At 36.9% G+C, this 17693-nt stretch overlaps 1 protein-coding gene across 2 annotated transcripts; it reads left to right on the top strand.

The window, feature by feature from the left end:
- Window positions 1-106: 106 nt before the first annotated feature.
- LOC140773361 (transportin-1) lies at window positions 107-16135 on the top strand. 2 transcript variants are annotated; one of them, XM_073115866.1, is made up of 29 exons: window positions 107-438; window positions 2299-2586; window positions 2959-3048; window positions 3131-3208; window positions 3288-3368; window positions 3619-3669; window positions 4101-4186; window positions 5049-5115; window positions 5215-5271; window positions 5392-5421; window positions 5517-5576; window positions 5764-5877; window positions 6352-6465; window positions 6788-6886; window positions 8625-8750; window positions 8875-8949; window positions 9137-9208; window positions 9487-9597; window positions 10522-10605; window positions 12308-12415; window positions 13022-13123; window positions 13217-13279; window positions 13354-13428; window positions 13951-14022; window positions 14099-14223; window positions 15080-15131; window positions 15215-15283; window positions 15365-15424; window positions 15509-16135. In XM_073115866.1, exons 1-29 carry the CDS (start codon window positions 259-261, stop codon window positions 15590-15592), a joined length of 2673 nt encoding a protein of 890 aa, XP_072971967.1. In that variant the 5' UTR covers window positions 107-258; the 3' UTR covers window positions 15593-16135. The 2 variants fall into 2 exon arrangements, with proteins under 2 accessions (XP_072971967.1, XP_072971966.1); XM_073115865.1 differs by having other exon boundaries at window positions 2296-2586.
- Window positions 16136-17693: the final 1558 nt, after the last annotated feature.

Genomic DNA, 17693 nt, shown 5'->3' with positions numbered 1-17693 from the left:
CCAAGTTCCTGAAATCGGCGCCGTAGTTGATCGACTTCCATATATGTCACCGAAGTCCAGCTCCTACCAGGCTACTATCGTACCGCCTTATTGAGTTATTTTTCCTCTCTCTCTCTCTCTCTCTAAAATTCCTGTCTCTCAATCTCTCTCTAAAATCCCTTCAAAAAACCCCACAAAAAAGATCCCTTTCCTTCTCTTCTATCTCCCTTCTCCTCCATCGCCTTCCTCTTTCCTTGCGGCGATTCGAAGCATCGGATAATGGCGGCGGCGGCGGCGCTGTGGAAGCCCCAGGAAGAGGGTCTCCGCGAGATCTGCGGGCTATTGGAGCAGCACATCTCGCCCAACTCCGATCAAGCCCGGATTTGGCAGCAGCTGCAGCACTACAGTCAGTTCCCCGATTTCAACAACTACCTCGCCTTCATCCTTGCCCACGCTGAGGTTTCTCTCCCTGTTTTCCTTCCCCGATTTAGTTATTGTGTTTTAGTTGCTTTATCGTTCTTGGAGGTGTTAGGGTTTTAGGATTGACATGTTTCGATCGCGTATAGCTGTTCTATCGATCGCTTTGTTGATCCTTGACGAGTTTGTTTGATATTGATGCGGATTGATACCTCTCTGGTATGTTCCATTAGAACGACGTAGTTCGTGGCGCTGAAATTTGTACGGTGGTTTTCAAGGGGTAGGGATTTTAGCAATTGGTTCAAGTAGCGGTATTCCGAAATCATGGAGTAGTGGTTTTCGGATAAGTAGGGTTAGGGTTTCCGAAGGATTTGTCTGTTAAAGATATATGCCTATCTTCCCTTGATTTCTAATCATGTGGGTTGTTCTGGAATGGAAGCAGAAGGAACTAGTGAATCTTAGGGCCATCAGTCAGGGATATAATTATGTGATCATAGAAAGATTGATCTGGTTACTGGGAAAGAATATGATGATTTGGTGGTGACAATTGCTTATCTCTGTTCCTCTTTCCGATTCAGGTGTAGGGAACTATAGCATTACGAAGGTTAAAGTGAGTCATTTTAGACTTAACATCAAGGTTAGGATGTAAAATGATTTTGTAATAGTAAATTTCTGTTGGAAATTTTTGGGTGTCTCAATCAAAGGTAAATTAATGGCATCTGTCCCCATTTTGACTTCCAAACTGAAATGAAGCGTCTACATTGGTTTGTTCTGTTGGTGCTCTTATAACTGACCTTATTAAATGGCCTGTAATTTTATTTTTAAAATAAAAAAGTAGAGTTTATGATATCTATAAGCTGTTTATCACTCGGTAATATCATATTGCAAGATTAGTTATTTTATTTGCCTTAGGATTCTTCTGACATCTCCACCATAAGTGACAGTAACTATTCAATATTAGGGGTCCTGTGCTGGTGAGAGGAAGAGAAAAGTGATTTGAACATAACTCCAGAGAAACTGTGATGACACTTTTGTCAGAGGAGGACATTACCTGATACCTTTGAATGGAGGAAAAATGGAGATACTAGCTAATTATATGTAGAGTTAAGGCCCTATTTTCAAAGGTTGTTTAAGTTGTTCTTGTTTATTGCAAGATTATGCCTATAGTTTCATTTTCAGGCTGTCCCATGTAAATTTGTCAAGCTGGGGACATCTATCTCAAAGTTTCTAATATAATATCTCAAATTGACTCTTGTTTCTTCTTAACCAAAACATGATTTATTTAATAAAAATCCATGAATGAACGGCAGAAAGTTGGATATTCCCTTAGACCCCTTAACAGACATGTACCATGAGCAGAGTGAGAGAACGGATACAATCTGCTCATGGTAAAACTGAACAACCTAAAATACAATTTTCTAAACTTGAAAGAACTCTCAACTTCCATATAATGATCCGGTGATTTAATTAAGACAAACTGAATCTAAAAAGGAATGCAAAGTCGGCAGGTTCTATAGTGAACTTTTCCTGAGACCTATCATTCGTACTGAATTTTAATATGTGGTGTGTGGTGATGCTGCAAGTGGATGATACTTTCTTTTTTATGTTTGTCTCCTATTATTAGTTTATTTGGCTATTTGCCTTCACGCTTTAATATTTTGATTGAAGAATACTGAGTTAATATGCTCAAAATGAAAAGAAGGATTTCAATTTTTTGTGTTAGTAACTATCTTTGTAGTCCTTTTATTTTCTTCCATATTTTTCCTTTGACATGTTATCAATCATCTCTATCTACAATACTTTTAGGGCAAAGTTTGTTCTTGATGTACTTATATTTACCTTCAGTGTACTTTACTAGATTTTCCAACTAACAATTTATTATCTTCTTTCTGATTGAAGCAGGGCAAATCAATGGAAGTACGGCAGGCTGCTGGCCTGCTATTGAAAAACAACCTGCGGACAACTTTTAGTTCTTTGACTCCTTCCTCCCAGCAATATATTAAATCTGAGTTGTTGCCTTGTTTAGGGGCAACAGATAGGACCGTCAGGTCTACAGTTGGAACTGTCATCAGTGTTCTTTTCCAATTAGGACGAGTCTTTGGTTGGCCTGAATTGCTGCAAGCTCTTGTCCAATGTTTGGACAGCAAGGATTTGAATCATATGGAAGGTGCCATGGATGCTATTTACAAAGTAGGTTTATCCTTTGATTGGTCTGAGTTTGCCATTTGTTGATTTCTCTGAAAGAAATTGCTATGCTGGGTTATGATAACCACATGTACAGCACATTAGACTTCTATTCTTGAGCTTAGGCTGTTGTACTTTTCTTTGAATCTTAATGTATATCAGGTAATGATGACGCAAAAGATTGATGAGAACAAAATAAATATAATTCAGTAAATATATTTTGACGGGTCAAACTACAACTAGGAGCAAAATAAAAAATGAGTCATTCTTGTCTTGCGGTGCATTTGTCACTATCTGGCATCATTATTGATCTCCACTGTAATTCTATTAAAGAGATTGCAACTACTCCTTTTTATTTATCTAACTTTCCGGTGACAGATTTGTGAGGAAGTTCCTGAAGAGCTTGATGTGGATGTTCCTGGATTACCAGAAAGGCCAATTAACATTTTCATGCCAAGATTACTGCAGGTATTCGTCTGGCTAGAACTAATAATCTACTCCCACAATAGAAATTGAACCCGTTGCATTACTCTTTCTTTCTTTACTTCAGCTTTTCCAGTCTCCACATGCCGTACTTAGAAAACTCGCCCTGGGATGTATTAATCAATATATTGTTGTGATGCCCATGGTAAGTAAATCAAACATTGCTCTCTATCTTTCTACCTGAGGCTCTAGCTTCTTCTAATGCATCATGTAAATCACTGCAGGCCTTATATATGTCCATGGATCAGTACCTTCAGGGTTTATTTGTCCTTGCTAAGGACCCTGCTGCAGATGTGCGGAAATTGGTATTGACTTTTTCATTCTCAGGAAAATAGCTCTTGTGTTCACAGATCCGTTACTTTGCTTGTTTTATTGCTATTACGGGTTTAATGGCCTTGATGCACCACTGTGCTGTCATTCTTGTTGACATGCACCTTGCCTGCCTGCAATCTGTCATCTTGTTTATCATTTCGACCATGCATGCTGCTGGTGCTTGAATTCTATATTGGCTTATCTTAATTTATGTGGTTCTTATTGTTGTTTTTTCTGTCCTAGGTGTGCTCTGCATGGGTTCAGCTTATTGAAGTACGCCCATCTCTGTTGGAGGTAAGCGAACATTGAATTGTTCCTTCTGCTGTTGCGTAGTTATATTTTATCTCCTCTTATTTAGTTTTGACAAAATTCTTTGGCGTATCATGGCATGAATCTGTCATTCTTAATGGATAATAAGTAATAATAGGCACATATATCTAGTCTCCTCTTTGGGATCCCTATCTTAATTTTCAGTGACATCTGGTTGGCATATGCTTACCACAAGTATTTTGTGACTTATTACATCATCATTTGATCTTATGATCTATCTGTCATTTTTAACTACTGTTCTCTTATAAGGGGCGTTTAAAATTTGCATATTTAAACAGGGGGCTCGTATTAGTTGCATGAGACTGCAATGTTTCTTTATGACTCATCATCTTTTCATGTCCATGATTACTGTTCAACTCTTCTTCCATAAGTGAATTTTGCTGTTCAAATTACAGCCACATGTGAGAAATGTTATCGAACTTATCTTGCAAGCTAACAAGGATGCTGATGAAGAAGTGGCTCTCGAAGCATGTGAATTCTGGTAAGTCCTTATTCCATGTCTATGAGTGCACATTGAGATATGCTTATGTAGTCTGGTTTGACATTCTTTTTTACATATAATAGATTCTGTGTTGGTTGTCAATCATGTGATCATCGTTGCCTACATAAATCATGACTTTTCAAGTGCCCTTTTATAAAATGAGATGAAGAGATGAGACTATGAGAGAGTTCATGTTTATTACATTATTATTAAGCACTGTCAGAAGTAGCAATTTGTAGGTTATTTGTGATTGCACTGTTGAAGTAGCACTTTGCAGCAAAAGTCTTTTTTTCCCCCTATAACCAAATCTTTCTATCATTGACTGCAAGTCTACTACTATGGCTACTTTTATCTTTACTGGAAGATAAAACATAATACAATGCATCAGTGTAACAGCATAAATGTCTTGATATCTTTTGTTCCTTTGACATTGTACATAATTTCAGTATACTCACTACTTTGCATCTCTTTTTGCACTTAATGGAATGAATGGTATTCTTCTGAATATAGATTTTGTCATTCAATTCTGGTTCTTCCCCTCCATGTTTTATGCTTCATACTAATTGAAACTTCGACTGTGGAAACTGGAAATGTTCATAGGATTGTATCTGTATCGACTAGTTGTCTGTAGTTTGATCAAAATTGGCAGCTAGAGCAGGTTCTTAGTCATTTACTTATGAAAATGAGATATCAAACCTGTCATTTGGCCCTTCCTTAGTTAGGGCTGGGTCTTATAAGGCTGTCAACTGTCCTCATACATGTCATCACTAAGCTGATCTAATACAAACAACCGATTGTGATTCTTCCCTTTTTTTCATTGATAGTTTATATTGTCAACCTTTAATGTGTGGTCGTTTTTCAGGTCTGCATATTGTGATGGTAATTTGCCACCTGATGGTTTGCGAGAGTTCCTGCCGCGATTGATTCCTGTATATCTCATTCTGTCACTATTGCTGATCTAAGTCACTATATTTTCAAGTTTGACTAATGTCTTCGCTTGTTTTTTTTTTCCGCTTATGCTTTTGTAGATTTTATTATCTAATATGGTGTATGCTGAGGATGATGAGTCACTCTTTGATGCTGAAGTATGTCTCTCTGCTTTTTTTTCTCTGCTTTTTTTCTTGAGGCTTTCTTGCATTTCTTAGTTATTGTATGTGCATATGATGGTCCGGTAATAACTTCCCTAATGCAATTATTTGCCACAGGAAGATGAATCTTTTCCGGACAGGGATCAGGTTATAATCTTTCTATATTAACCATTCCTGCATGTTCAGTGTGTATTTTTTTGTTCTTGTTTGCTTGAATGCCATATATGACTATCTTGTTACAGGATTTGAAGCCTCGGTTTCATTCATCACGCTTACATGGATCTGAACCTGGAGAAGAAGATGTAAATTCTTAAGTTTGCCATCTTATCTTCGTTTTGTATTTTCTATGTTCTCTCTTATCTGAACTGCTTTTGTAACTCTGTTGTGCCTTTGAGCTGATTATATCTGTGGTTATTCCGGTACATATATTTCCAATTTATCTCTTCTAGTCCTTTTACGCCTAGTCTTTCCTGGTACTGCCATTTATAGGATGATGACATTGTAAACATCTGGAACTTGAGAAAATGTAGTGCAGCTGGATTGGATATTCTTTCAAATATATTTGGTGATGACATCCTTCCAACTCTGATGCCTGTGATTGAGGTAATTCTAAACTTCTAGCAGCTTTAGTTGATGTATCTTTTACTACAACGTAATAGTTGCCATTTGTTCTCTTCTCGCTTTTGCACATAGCTTGTGTTTTTATAATGTTTTATTAGCATACTTGACCTTTTTGCCTTCTCCCTTTTGCACATAGCTTGTGCTTGTATAATGTTTTATCAGAAACTTCCTTTATTTATAGTAATTTACAATTAAAAAGTCATTATTTGATGTTTTTGGGGTAATCACAATTGAATGTACTTGTAGGATATATCCATCTTCATCTCTTTTATTGCTTTATGTTTTTTATGAGATTGAATCTTTGACTATATACATAGAATATGCCTATCCTACTTCCTCATAAACACATGCACGGTTTGCTTCTTTTTCTTTTCTTGCCTTCTGTTTGTGGAATTATATGCATCGTACTTCGCTCTATTTGTGTATTCCTTTTTATGTTATTGGACTATTTTGCAGCAAAAGCTATCGCGAATGGATGATGCTGCCTGGAAAGAAAGGGAAGCTGCTGTTTTGGCTATTGGTGCTATAGCAGAAGGATGCATTAATGGACTTTATCCGCACCTTCCAGAGGTATTTTACCTTCACTAGTCAGTTGGATTATATGGATGAGCATTATTTGGAGATGCTCAATATATTGGTTGAATTCTTTCTTCATTTATGGAATGAAAGTGGAAGGAAGTCTTGACGTGGACTACCTGGTCCATGTCCTTAAATGAGTTTGCTCAAGGATACGGTGATACTTCTTTATTCATTATGCCTGGTGTTGTAGTAAAGTTCTTGTAATGTAATGTACTGTTTATCTGGTACTTCTTTTGTGTGCTATCTCGTTATGGTGTATTACCGATGACTTCTTTGTGGGTTTCTTCCTTAACTGTTGCTACTGGCTTTGCAGATTGTTGCTTTCCTCATACCACTTCTTGATGATAAATTTCCGCTTATACGGAGCATCACTTGTTGGACACTTTCTCGATATAGCAAGTTCATTGTTCAGGTAAATTTAAACAACTATTATTTGGAACATTGGTATTGTTTGATGTAGAATAATTTCCATCTTTTTCGTATTTTAGTTGCAGTTTTGTTCTTCTCTTGTTGTGTCATACTGTGTACAGTTAAATTTGTTCAAGTAAGACATTCTTGTAGTTGTCATATTTATCAGTGAACCTTGTGTGCTTTCTGGATGTTGAGGGTTTTGTTTGCTGCTGGATTATTCTTTTATATGCTTCTCGCTTAGCCTGAAAATTATGTGTAAGATAAGCTTCACTACTTGATTGCTGAAAAGGAAAATTAGCTCATTTTCATTTTTTTTCTTTAGGAAAAGGGAATTATGGTTTTTCTTTTCCTCTAGATATTACTTGCTGAAAACTTTCCTCTGAAACTTTCTTTCTGAATGTGCATTTGAGAATAATTTTGCACTGACTTCATTGACTTCATCCTGAATAAAAATAGGATGTCCTAGTGCCTAAGGCCTCCACCAACTAATAGTCTTTCTTTTATTAAAGGGCCTGTTGCTATGACTTTGATCAGGATTTGTATTAAAATGTTCTGAATGATGAAACAAATTACATTGATGTTTGGTATTGTTGAACCATGCTTTAAAGATTGGTCCAAAAGACCAAAACTGGTCAAACAGTCAAAATGGATCAGTTTCAGTTAATACTGGTTCAAAACCAGCCCAACCATTATCAGCCTGTATTGCCTAAATATCACCTAGTTTGAGTTATTTTGATCTATTTCAATTTGGTTTTGGTTTGTTTTCGATGAAGTGGGAATGAAAATTGTGAAAGCTTGTTAGGTCTAGGCAAAGAGTGGGGGTGAGAGTGGCTGAGTGGGTGTTCCCTAGTTTTGGAGCAGATTAAAGGAGGAGCAGGGAGGAGGAAACCACTAGATTCTACCGAGGGGCTTTTGTATAGTTCTTGATCCTTCACTGCATGCTGCCGGACCAACAGGCCGCAACTAATGGATAGGAGGAGCTGTAGGTATGGTTGGACACTTATTCTGAAGATGGTAATAAAGTACCGGAAAGATGTATTCCACTGCCAGGACCTTAGGATTTTCATGAGGAGAAAAAAATTATGTGAATCTATTGGGGAAGCTATGGGATGAAAGTTGAGAGGGGACAAAAGGGAGGGAGTCAGCTTTTAGCCCTACTTGTTTATTTTTTGCTTTGGCCTTCAAATCAGGATTTAACACCCATGATCAAAATCCTCTAAGGCTATCTATAAGCAAATAGAAGAGCTGAAATCGAGACACCATTTTGAAACCGGCAACCCGCCAACCTTAGCTTTAGTATTTTGGCAATGATAACTATATAACTTGGAGTTTAGTTTTAAGTACATTCTTAATTGGTTTCTTCTACTTGTTTTCTGGTCGATTCTGGCAAAATGTTTGCATAACCAATGGCATTAGATAAGCTTTTTCTTTTTTGGATATTGAAATCTCGCTTTCTCTGACATAAACTTATCCATGCATGTAGATGGACCTGGTCTAAGTCAAAAGCATACCGTTAGTGGATTATCAGGATCATAATTGTGACCATTATTAACTTGATAAGATCTTTTACAATTAAGAGTGCTCATTTTTGTAGTTTTAGTTCAGTTAAGTTGTTTTTTATTAATTTATTTTATATCAGGAAATTGCTGTCTGTCAGGATCGCCACTACTTATCTGCTTAGTTGGGATGTGATCAACTAGCAAATCTCCTTACTTTTGTTTGATTTTTTGGTAATTTAGGGCATTGGTCATCAAAATGGCCGTGAACAATTTGATAAAATTCTTATGGGGTTGCTCAGAAGAATATTGGATACCAACAAGCGAGTGCAGGAAGCTGCTTGCTCAGCATTTGCAACCCTTGAAGAGGTTCTTTCTGTGGTTTTAAGTTATTATACATATGCACATATATATATATATATACTTGCACACACACACACACACACACACATATACATATACCAAATGCCAAACTTTCTCTCTCTGTTGGCAGGAGGCTGCTGAGGAACTGGCACCTCACTTAGAAATCATTCTACAGCACCTTTTACGTGCTTATGGGAAATATCAGGTTTTCTTTTGAACTCAGGTTTTGGAGCTTGTGACAATTTCATTTTAAACACATATAAAGCAAATCACAGTTTAATGCAAGTATTCTTGTAAATGTGCTAATGCATCTGTAGTAACTTGCAGAATGTCTGATATTTGTTTCCCTTGCTGTTGTCTTGTTGCTTTTTTTTTTAAAAAAAATGATGTAGAAACGGAATCTCCGAATTGTCTATGATGCTATTGGCACTCTGGCAGATGCTGTTGGGGCAGAATTAAATCAGGTAAAATATACCTAACATATTGGTGCTTGCATTCATTGATTCAAGTGCTGTTTGGCACAGCTTAGCTTGCCTCCTTAGTGGCGGTTTGTCTGAAGAAGACAATTCGCTCAAAGTGGATCATCTCAGAAAGAGATGATGTGCATTGGCAGATTGCTAAGTGATGGATGTGTTGTCTTTCAGCATGGTCTGTGCCATAGGCACAAATATCCTTGCTAGAGATTGTGATGCTTGATATACCATTTATAAAGTATTGATTCCATATATTTTAATTTGTGCAGCCAAAGTATCTCGATATATTGATGCCACCATTGATCTCAAAGTGGCAACAACTTACAAATGCTGACAAAGATCTATTTCCATTGTTGGAGTGCTTTACTTCCATAGCGCAGGTATCCTATAAAGGAATTAATACTTAAGTTTGGTTATGCTTCTTTTCTTACAATGGTCTATTTCCATTAGTGAAGTGATTTACTTGCATAGCATGGGTGTGAAACGTTGTCTTCAGTATTGATCCTAGTAGCTTTAGGGAGCCACCTTTACAGCGATACAGGTTTGAGTCGGTGTGCTTAGGTTTGATTTCTCAAAACATTTCATTTAGACAAAGGATTTGGTCTTAGTTTGGCCCAGAACAGATTAGAGCTCTTAGCTTTTCAGGCGAATAAGATTAGATTAATCACTATAATCCTATGTCCCTAAATTATTTAAAGCAAACTCACAGAAGGCAAATATATTCGGGTGCTTTGTATTGATAGATGAAGAAATCAATATCTTCATATGTTTTAAATTCAGGTTGAATTTGGTATCTAATGACTTATTCCATCTGCCGTCTAACCTGTTCTAGATCAGCCATATGTATCTAAGTGGTGAGCCAGCTATTTGGACCATTCTTTGTTTATAATTCTTTGACTGAATTCTAGGATCTGCTTGTCCCTATGACATTGTGCCTTTTGATTTTATTGTACAAGTTAAAACTTCTGAATTTCAATATCAATCATTAGTGTTGGAAATGGAAAATATTACTTGGCATCATGTGTCCAGTAATGAGGCAGCTAGAGTTCCTCGCAAATTGTATTCCAAGAGGGAAGAGTATCCATGTTTCCTAGTTTAAAACTCATGTTAGCATGAATATTTCAGGGTTATATATGATAATTTGGTAAATTGCTTAATAAGCAGTTAATTCTTTGTTTTATATGCCATATATTTAATATCTTCTTAGTGCGTTCACTTTATATAACTTTTCCCTTTATCCAGTAACATATTTACCTTTTTATCACAATTCAGAAAAACTGACTTGTTAATAAATAAATTTCCAGGCATTGGGACCAGGATTTTCTCAGTTTGCTGAACCAGTGTTTCAGAGGTGTATTAATATTGTCCAGTCCCAACAGTTAGCGAAGGTCTTTGTTCTCGACATTTTGGCATTTCTATTCAGTTATTTCTGTTACATGGTAGTTGCAGTTCTACTTTTCTTATTATATGCAGTTGAACAGAAGTAAGCATCTTAGACTGCAGGGACAATTTCTTAAACTGAAACTAAAAACAGCATCCCACTTATCATATGCTAGATTATATTATTATATTGACTATTGAAAGACAGCCGTAGTTGTGGGCAGGCACCCCACTGTAGTGTAGTATTTTTAATATATAAAAGATTAACACCGATAGTACATTTAGCAAAAAATCTAGATTTATAACTAATCCTTTTTTTCTCCTTTAACAATTACTTAAATCGTAAAAGACTAAGAAAACTGAAAATTTCCTATACTACCCTTCAGTACTACTTTTAGATTCTAGCCTATCATCAATTTACAGTAGGGGCAAAAGTGAAAACGTTGGAAAATAAAGAACGAAAAAGAGGGGAGTAAAGAGAATGAGAGATTGATCGTCAAGCTCCTCTCTACTTTCTGATATAGCAAGAGCAAAAAGCTCGTCAAGATGGGAGAGAGTGAGAGGGAGGAGCTCGTCCACAGCAAGATCAGTGTCGCTGGAGAGAGAGAGAGGAGGACGTGGTGGAAAATGGGACCGGGCAAGAGATGGATGACGCACATCGTCAGAGAGAGGAGCTTGACACAAACCACCACCTTTGCCTTGTGCCGCCGCTCGGTACCGCTCGAGAGAGGAGGTTAGGGCTCAAATCGAGGGAAGAGGTAAGAGTAGATCGGGATTTTTCTTTAAATAGTTTAGTTCTCAAACCCGCTACATGTTACTTGATCCGTTAGCTTGATTTGACCCGTTAATCCACCAAAGTCAATCCACGACCACATATTCACTATGTAGGGCGGCAGGTGCTCTCCCCTGCCAGGGCAGCCACCATGAGCCCTTTCAAAACATTGGATTATATATAGCATCAGAAATCCTTTTATTAGTGTATAATTTCTTCTTTATTGTGCAAATTTTGGTTTTCCTATCGAATCTTATTGTAGTATCTATATCATTGCTCTTATAGGGATGGTTTAACAGAAGGCTAGATCGATGGCCATATAGCTTGGTTATGGGCTTTATGGATATCTGAGATTTGTTTTTTTGTCCATCTTTACTCATCTTGGTAATAGTACTTGGAGGTCCTGGACTACGAAGAAGAGGAGTTTTTTCATCCTTTTCTTCTATATATGTTTTCTTATAAAGTCAGTGGTTGTTCTTTCTCTTTTTGTACATAGAATGATCTCTCATTATCTAAGTAGTTCACTGATTAATTGTAGCCCAAAGTCAAGGAGCTTCCTTAGCTTCCGAGATGATCATTTGAACTATTTACAGATATGAGTCCTACAGAAATTATTTTAATTGGTGCTTTGTTTAAATGGAATCAACTTGCATATCTTTTACACATGTACAAATTGTTCTATACTTCTAAATTCTAATAGATCTCTTGCATTATTGGGTCATCTCATGAGTTGATGATGATATTAGATCTAACAAATTGTGTTTAAGGAGCAATTTTGAATAAATGAACCTTGAGATGTTCAAAAAACAGAAACAATGTTCGGTGAAATGGAAAAGGGAAAGGAAAAAGGAAAAGTGTGCATTCGTTCTTGAGATATAACAATATATTCGGATTGGATACGATTTTGAGGCTTCGTGACATTTTATATTTAAATGCAGGTTGATCATGTTGCAGCTGGTGTCCTATATGATAAGGAGTTCACTGTATGCTCATTGGACCTGTTATCAGGGCTTGCTGAAGGTCTTGGGAGTGGTATAGAAAGCCTGGTAACAAGTTTTCTCTGGGTTATTGTCCTATTGCTGTTACTGTTGTAGAAAGGCATGCTCTTATGATGTCTTCAGAGTAATTACCATCTTAATACAAGTTTCTTTCTATTATAGTGTCTCTTGATTGTTTGATTTCTTTATCGAAACAAAGGGCTGTCTTGATAGGTTATCGGCCAATGGTTCGCATTGTTATAGTTTGGTATAAGCATGGTATCTTGGTCTTCATGATTGATTCCTTTGTCGCATCTATCTTGTCAGGGAACCCACTATTTAGGTCTTGAACATTTATTAGTTCTTTTTTCATGATAAACGTACTGAACTAAACCTAATCAATTGTTGTGTGCTTCTGTTTAATTTCGCTCTGCTAGTATTTTCTCTGTGTGTCCCAGACTGTTTTTACATTGATTGACTATCTATTTTAGGTTTGTGATTTGTTTATGCATTGTCTTGTCTTATCCAGTTATTCAGGCGTTCTTTATTAGTCTCAACTACATTGTAGTGCCAGCGTCTTTCTTAAATATATTCTTGCATATCCAAGCTAAATATTCTCTTGGAGAACCATGTCGGTAATAGAATTATCCAAAAATTTTGTTGAATATTCTGTAGGTTGGCCAAAGCAATTTGAGAGATCTACTTCTTCAATGCTGCATGGATGATGCTGCTGATATTCGCCAGAGTGCCCTTGCGCTGCTTGGGGACTTTGCAAGAGTGAGTTGAAAGTGGTTACTATTAGAGCTTATTCAAATTGCTTCCTGCCATTGGTTGATGCTTAAGCATCTCAAAAATATTTCATTAAACCAGGTTTGCCCTGTACATCTTCACCCCCGCCTACTGGAGTTCCTTAATGTAGCAGCCAAACAACTGGTAGGAAATGTTACTTCTAAATGGTTTGTTCTTACTATATAACACATTTTCCTCAGAGAAGATTGCCATTGCAGAATCCTCCTGCGATCAAGGAGGCTGTATCGGTGGCAAACAATGCTTGCTGGGCAATTGGAGAATTGGCAATCAAAGTAAGTGCATATGTGCCATCGACTGTGTTCATTATATGTGAATTCTAGTTAGTCGCTTTGTCTACATATTGTAAGTGGAAGTGGACTTGTACTTCATTCTAGTAGGAACTTCATATCTCTTGCCATTTACAAAATGACCTCTCAACCAGATATGTACTTTAATCAATTAAAATCAAGTCTTTAGTGATCTTATAAGTTGACATTCCAATTATAACCTTTTTCTTGGTTTGGAGACTGCCTTTCCATTTTCCACATATTGGAACTTTAATGACGAGATTGCTGTTACATACTGAACAAGATTTGCTTAAGATGTTTATGACTCAATGCTATTGCTTTAATAAATGCATGTGTAGTTATCATATGAAAACTTCATCGTGAAACTCTAGGGTACATATTCTTTATTTCTTTTTCTCTTCCAAACATTTCTGGAGTATGATGCTTTGATACTTCCTATTATACTTAAAGTTCTGCTACATGAATTTCTAATTGCTCCCCCCCTCTCTCTCTCTGATTCCATTTCAGGTTCGTCAAGAAGTTTCACCTGTTGTCTTGACAGTTATTTCATGCTTAGTTCCAATTCTTCAAAATCCAGAGGTAAGTCGATTTCTCTTTTCTTGTTTGTCAAGTCTTCTAAGCTGAATACTTCCTATGCCTATACTGTTGATGCCAGGGTCTCAACAAGTCACTTGTAGAAAATAGTGCGATCACTCTGGGAAGGCTTGGTTGGGTCTGTCCAGAGATTGTAGCACCACATACGGAACATTTCATTCAGCCTTGGTGTACTGCTTTATGCATGTAAGTGCTATGATCTTTCCTCCTTGATAACTGGCGAAACAGTTGCAGATGTACAACATATCCTGGCTTGTCATTTATTCTTCTTGAAGAGAGGTTGCATAAGACAGTTTGCAGAAATGAGAAATCAGTTAAGCTTCGAGGTTTTACATCTTAGAGATGGAGTACAAACTTTCCATTATATATTTTGAGAAAAGATTTAGCCATCGAGTGTTCCCTAAGTTTGGCACTTGTTCCTCCAGTGATTTACTAATTTTGCTTTATCCTTGTTTTAAGGCAATCAGTCTTATAATTTCACCTTTTGTTATGCTGAATTGTCATTGCTTCCCTACATGCATTAGTGACATTGTTGAGCCTTGTTTTATCTCCACAAGATTCAGTCGGGATTACAAGGCATATATTTGTCAAAATCATCATGAGAATACGTTCCTCTGTGTTTCTCAGAGAACTTTGGTTTTGTACCTCTGTTCTTATATAGCCGAATTTATTGAGAAAATTTATTATGTGACATTTAAAATTGGAAGTACCTAGCTTTTTTAGTTTCACTAGGATTTTCTTTTTCATATTTATGGTGTCTACAACTTGTACAGAACTAAGTAAATCCTTGATGTACACCCACTCTACCTGATGAATAAACAAGGCAATTACTAGTAGTGTTTTTTCTTTTTTCTCCTTCTTTTGTGGATAAAGAAGGATGCAAGTTTGTCTTTGAACTTGTACTTAGACACAAACTAATATTTATCTATTCCAATGGTGGCAACGGAAGCTGATATCCATGGCATTTGAGCATATATTTTTATAGCCTTATATGGCTTCTTTTAGCTTGTCTGGAAGTTCTTATCTTGATCCTAATGTGCAGGATTCGAGATGATTATGAGAAAGAGGATGCATTCCGTGGTCTTTGTGCAGTGGTACATCAACATTTTCCTGCATCCTACTGTCAACCCAATTCGTTCACTTATACATGCAAGTGTTTTGCTTTTGACTTTCTTAGGTGAGAACTAATCCACCGGGGGCCGTAAACTCATTAGCTTTCATCTGCAAGGCTGCTGCAAGCTGGAACGTAAGATTCTATACCTCCATCTGGAAAATTAGAGACTTGCAACTAAGGTATCTTTGACCTCATTTAATTACTGCCTACCAGGAAATAAGAAGTGAGGATCTTCACAATGAAGTCTGCCAGGTTTTGAACGGGTACAAGCAGGTACAGTTTATTTTGATTTAACCAGCTGGCACCACTTTGTTGAATTTATAGTACTGTAAAATTAACATAATCGTTCACTATCAGATGCTTGGAACTGGAGCATGGGAACAATGCATGTCAACATTAGAGCCCTCGGTGGTGCAGAGATTGTCTAGATATGGAGTATAAAAATGGCATCATTATAATTTATTCCTACTCTGTGAATGTCCATTGGCCACATTTCTGTCTTGCATTGAGATGGATGAAGAACCAGACCTCGATTGATGTGTGAGTTGTGGAGCTCTAGGAGTGAGATTTGTACCAAATTGTGTGATTTATATCCTCTACAGTGTTTCAGAGTAGTCCTGCTGATTAGTGTATACTTACTGCGCTAACAGAAGGCAAGCGGAAGTTTCTTTTATATGGGTTCGAGGTTGTCTAGTGATCAAGCACTTCCAGGGACTGCTTGATCCCTTCTCCAATGCGTCAATAAAGACGGTTATTTGTATTTGTATTGGTTCAGTGGGTTTGTTTTTGCTTGTAATTCCACTGATTCCATTGCAGCCATTCATCGAGTTATGAGAAAAGTCATTTGTATGTAACGGCTTTTGAAGTGTAAAAGTACTCTTTTATTTTTATTTTTTATTTCATAGTACAGTCATTGATGCAAATCACAAGAATGGGCTTCACATATTTCCTTTTCTTTTACCTTCATTAAGATGAGTTCTTACTGATGTGGTTTTTGGCATATTTTGTAATTTTCTTTTCTGTTTCATTTTTGAGAATCAGATTTATTGAAGCTGCGGATGTGCCTTTTAGCATCTTTTCAATCTGATTCCTTCCTACAATATATGTAAAAGCTACCTAGAACTTTCTGTTAGGTTGTGATTATTATAGTTCTGTATATTGAATTCCTTTGAACAAAACGTTGTCTAATCGCTTTGGCACTTAACTTAAACAGTGACATTTTTATTAAGAAAAGGAGGATGATATTTTGCAAATACAGTTGAAAATAGATGATTGGAACTATTAATTGTCTGTTATGGAGGGGTTTATTTTTTACATTTATTGTTATAATCACAATGGTGATATGCAAAATAGATAAACAAAGCAACAATACCTTGTGAATTAGAGCCGCACACCGTTATTCGTTCGTAAAATTGTATAAGGTAGTTAAGGAAAGGTTGTCTTTTGTAAATATAGTTAAAAAATAAAAAATAAAGGAGCCGGTTTGCTAATAATTGACACTAGGGGAGGTTGTCATTTTTGCAATATTCTAATAATCAAGCTGGTGATATGCCAAAAAAAAAACAAAACACAAACAAACAAAAACAAAAACAAATCTTAACCCCAGTAGAGAGCCAGCAGTGTACTTACTATATATTACGATCATCCCATGATTCCGAGAACCAGAACCAGTTCAAGGTCGGCGATTTCGTCCAGCTTGAGAAGTCTCGCCCAATAAGCAAGATGAAGACGTTTATTGCTGTCGCTGTTACTGCCAACAATGCGCCCAAGGCCGTCGACGCAGTGCCCGACGACCTCCTTGGGACTTCCGCTCCAGTCTCAGCAGGTGGAATAGGCGAGACCCACTTCGTGGTTCCGCTACTGGGTTCCGTTTCTTCCATTAAAGTTCGGATTTTGATGTGAATCTGATGTTGGTTGGGTGGAATGGATTGGATTGATCTTTGTTGAGCCCACCAGCTGTTTGATGATCTGTCATAGTATGCATCTTCTCTGCAATCTCATGAATCGTGTTGAAATAGTTATGTGGCAATTGTCAGAAGCGGCTTTTGCTAATATCTCTGCCAGTCTACATCTTGTTGGCTTCAATGATCCTTTGTAATTCTCCGTTAGCTGAATTGTGATTTGTTCATGGCAACTTGATATGTGTCTTTGGCTAGGTGTGAATTGGTAGCTTCAGTCAATTCAACATCCAGATGGCTACTTATTTCTGAAACCATTGTTGGTGGTGAAGAATAATATGTTGTGGATGCTATTATAATTCAAATTTGCTATATAATAACAGCAAATGTAATTTTAGTCCTGAGGTAAACCAATGGTTCTCCTTATCTTTCAGTTAGATTTAACTGCATAGTTCTTCGTTCCTCAATCCGATCGCTATATGATACTGGATCATAGTAAACGTAGATGAAAGAATAATTTAGCCTAGATTTTGTATCATGATCTGAAAATTATTATCTACATGTGGATTAATAGAATTATTCAGTGTGACTTCTGAGTGAGGTGTGGTCAAAGTATATGGAAAAGATTTACTCTCCCTAATAAT

This window comes from Typha angustifolia, chromosome 13 (genome assembly GCF_048772165.1).
Source record: "Typha angustifolia cultivar Huaian chromosome 13, ASM4877216v1, whole genome shotgun sequence".
NCBI classification, from domain to species: Eukaryota; Viridiplantae; Streptophyta; class Magnoliopsida; order Poales; family Typhaceae; genus Typha; species Typha angustifolia.
The sequence above is the reverse complement of the archived record's forward strand: the minus strand, read 5'-3'. Positions and strand labels throughout refer to the sequence as shown.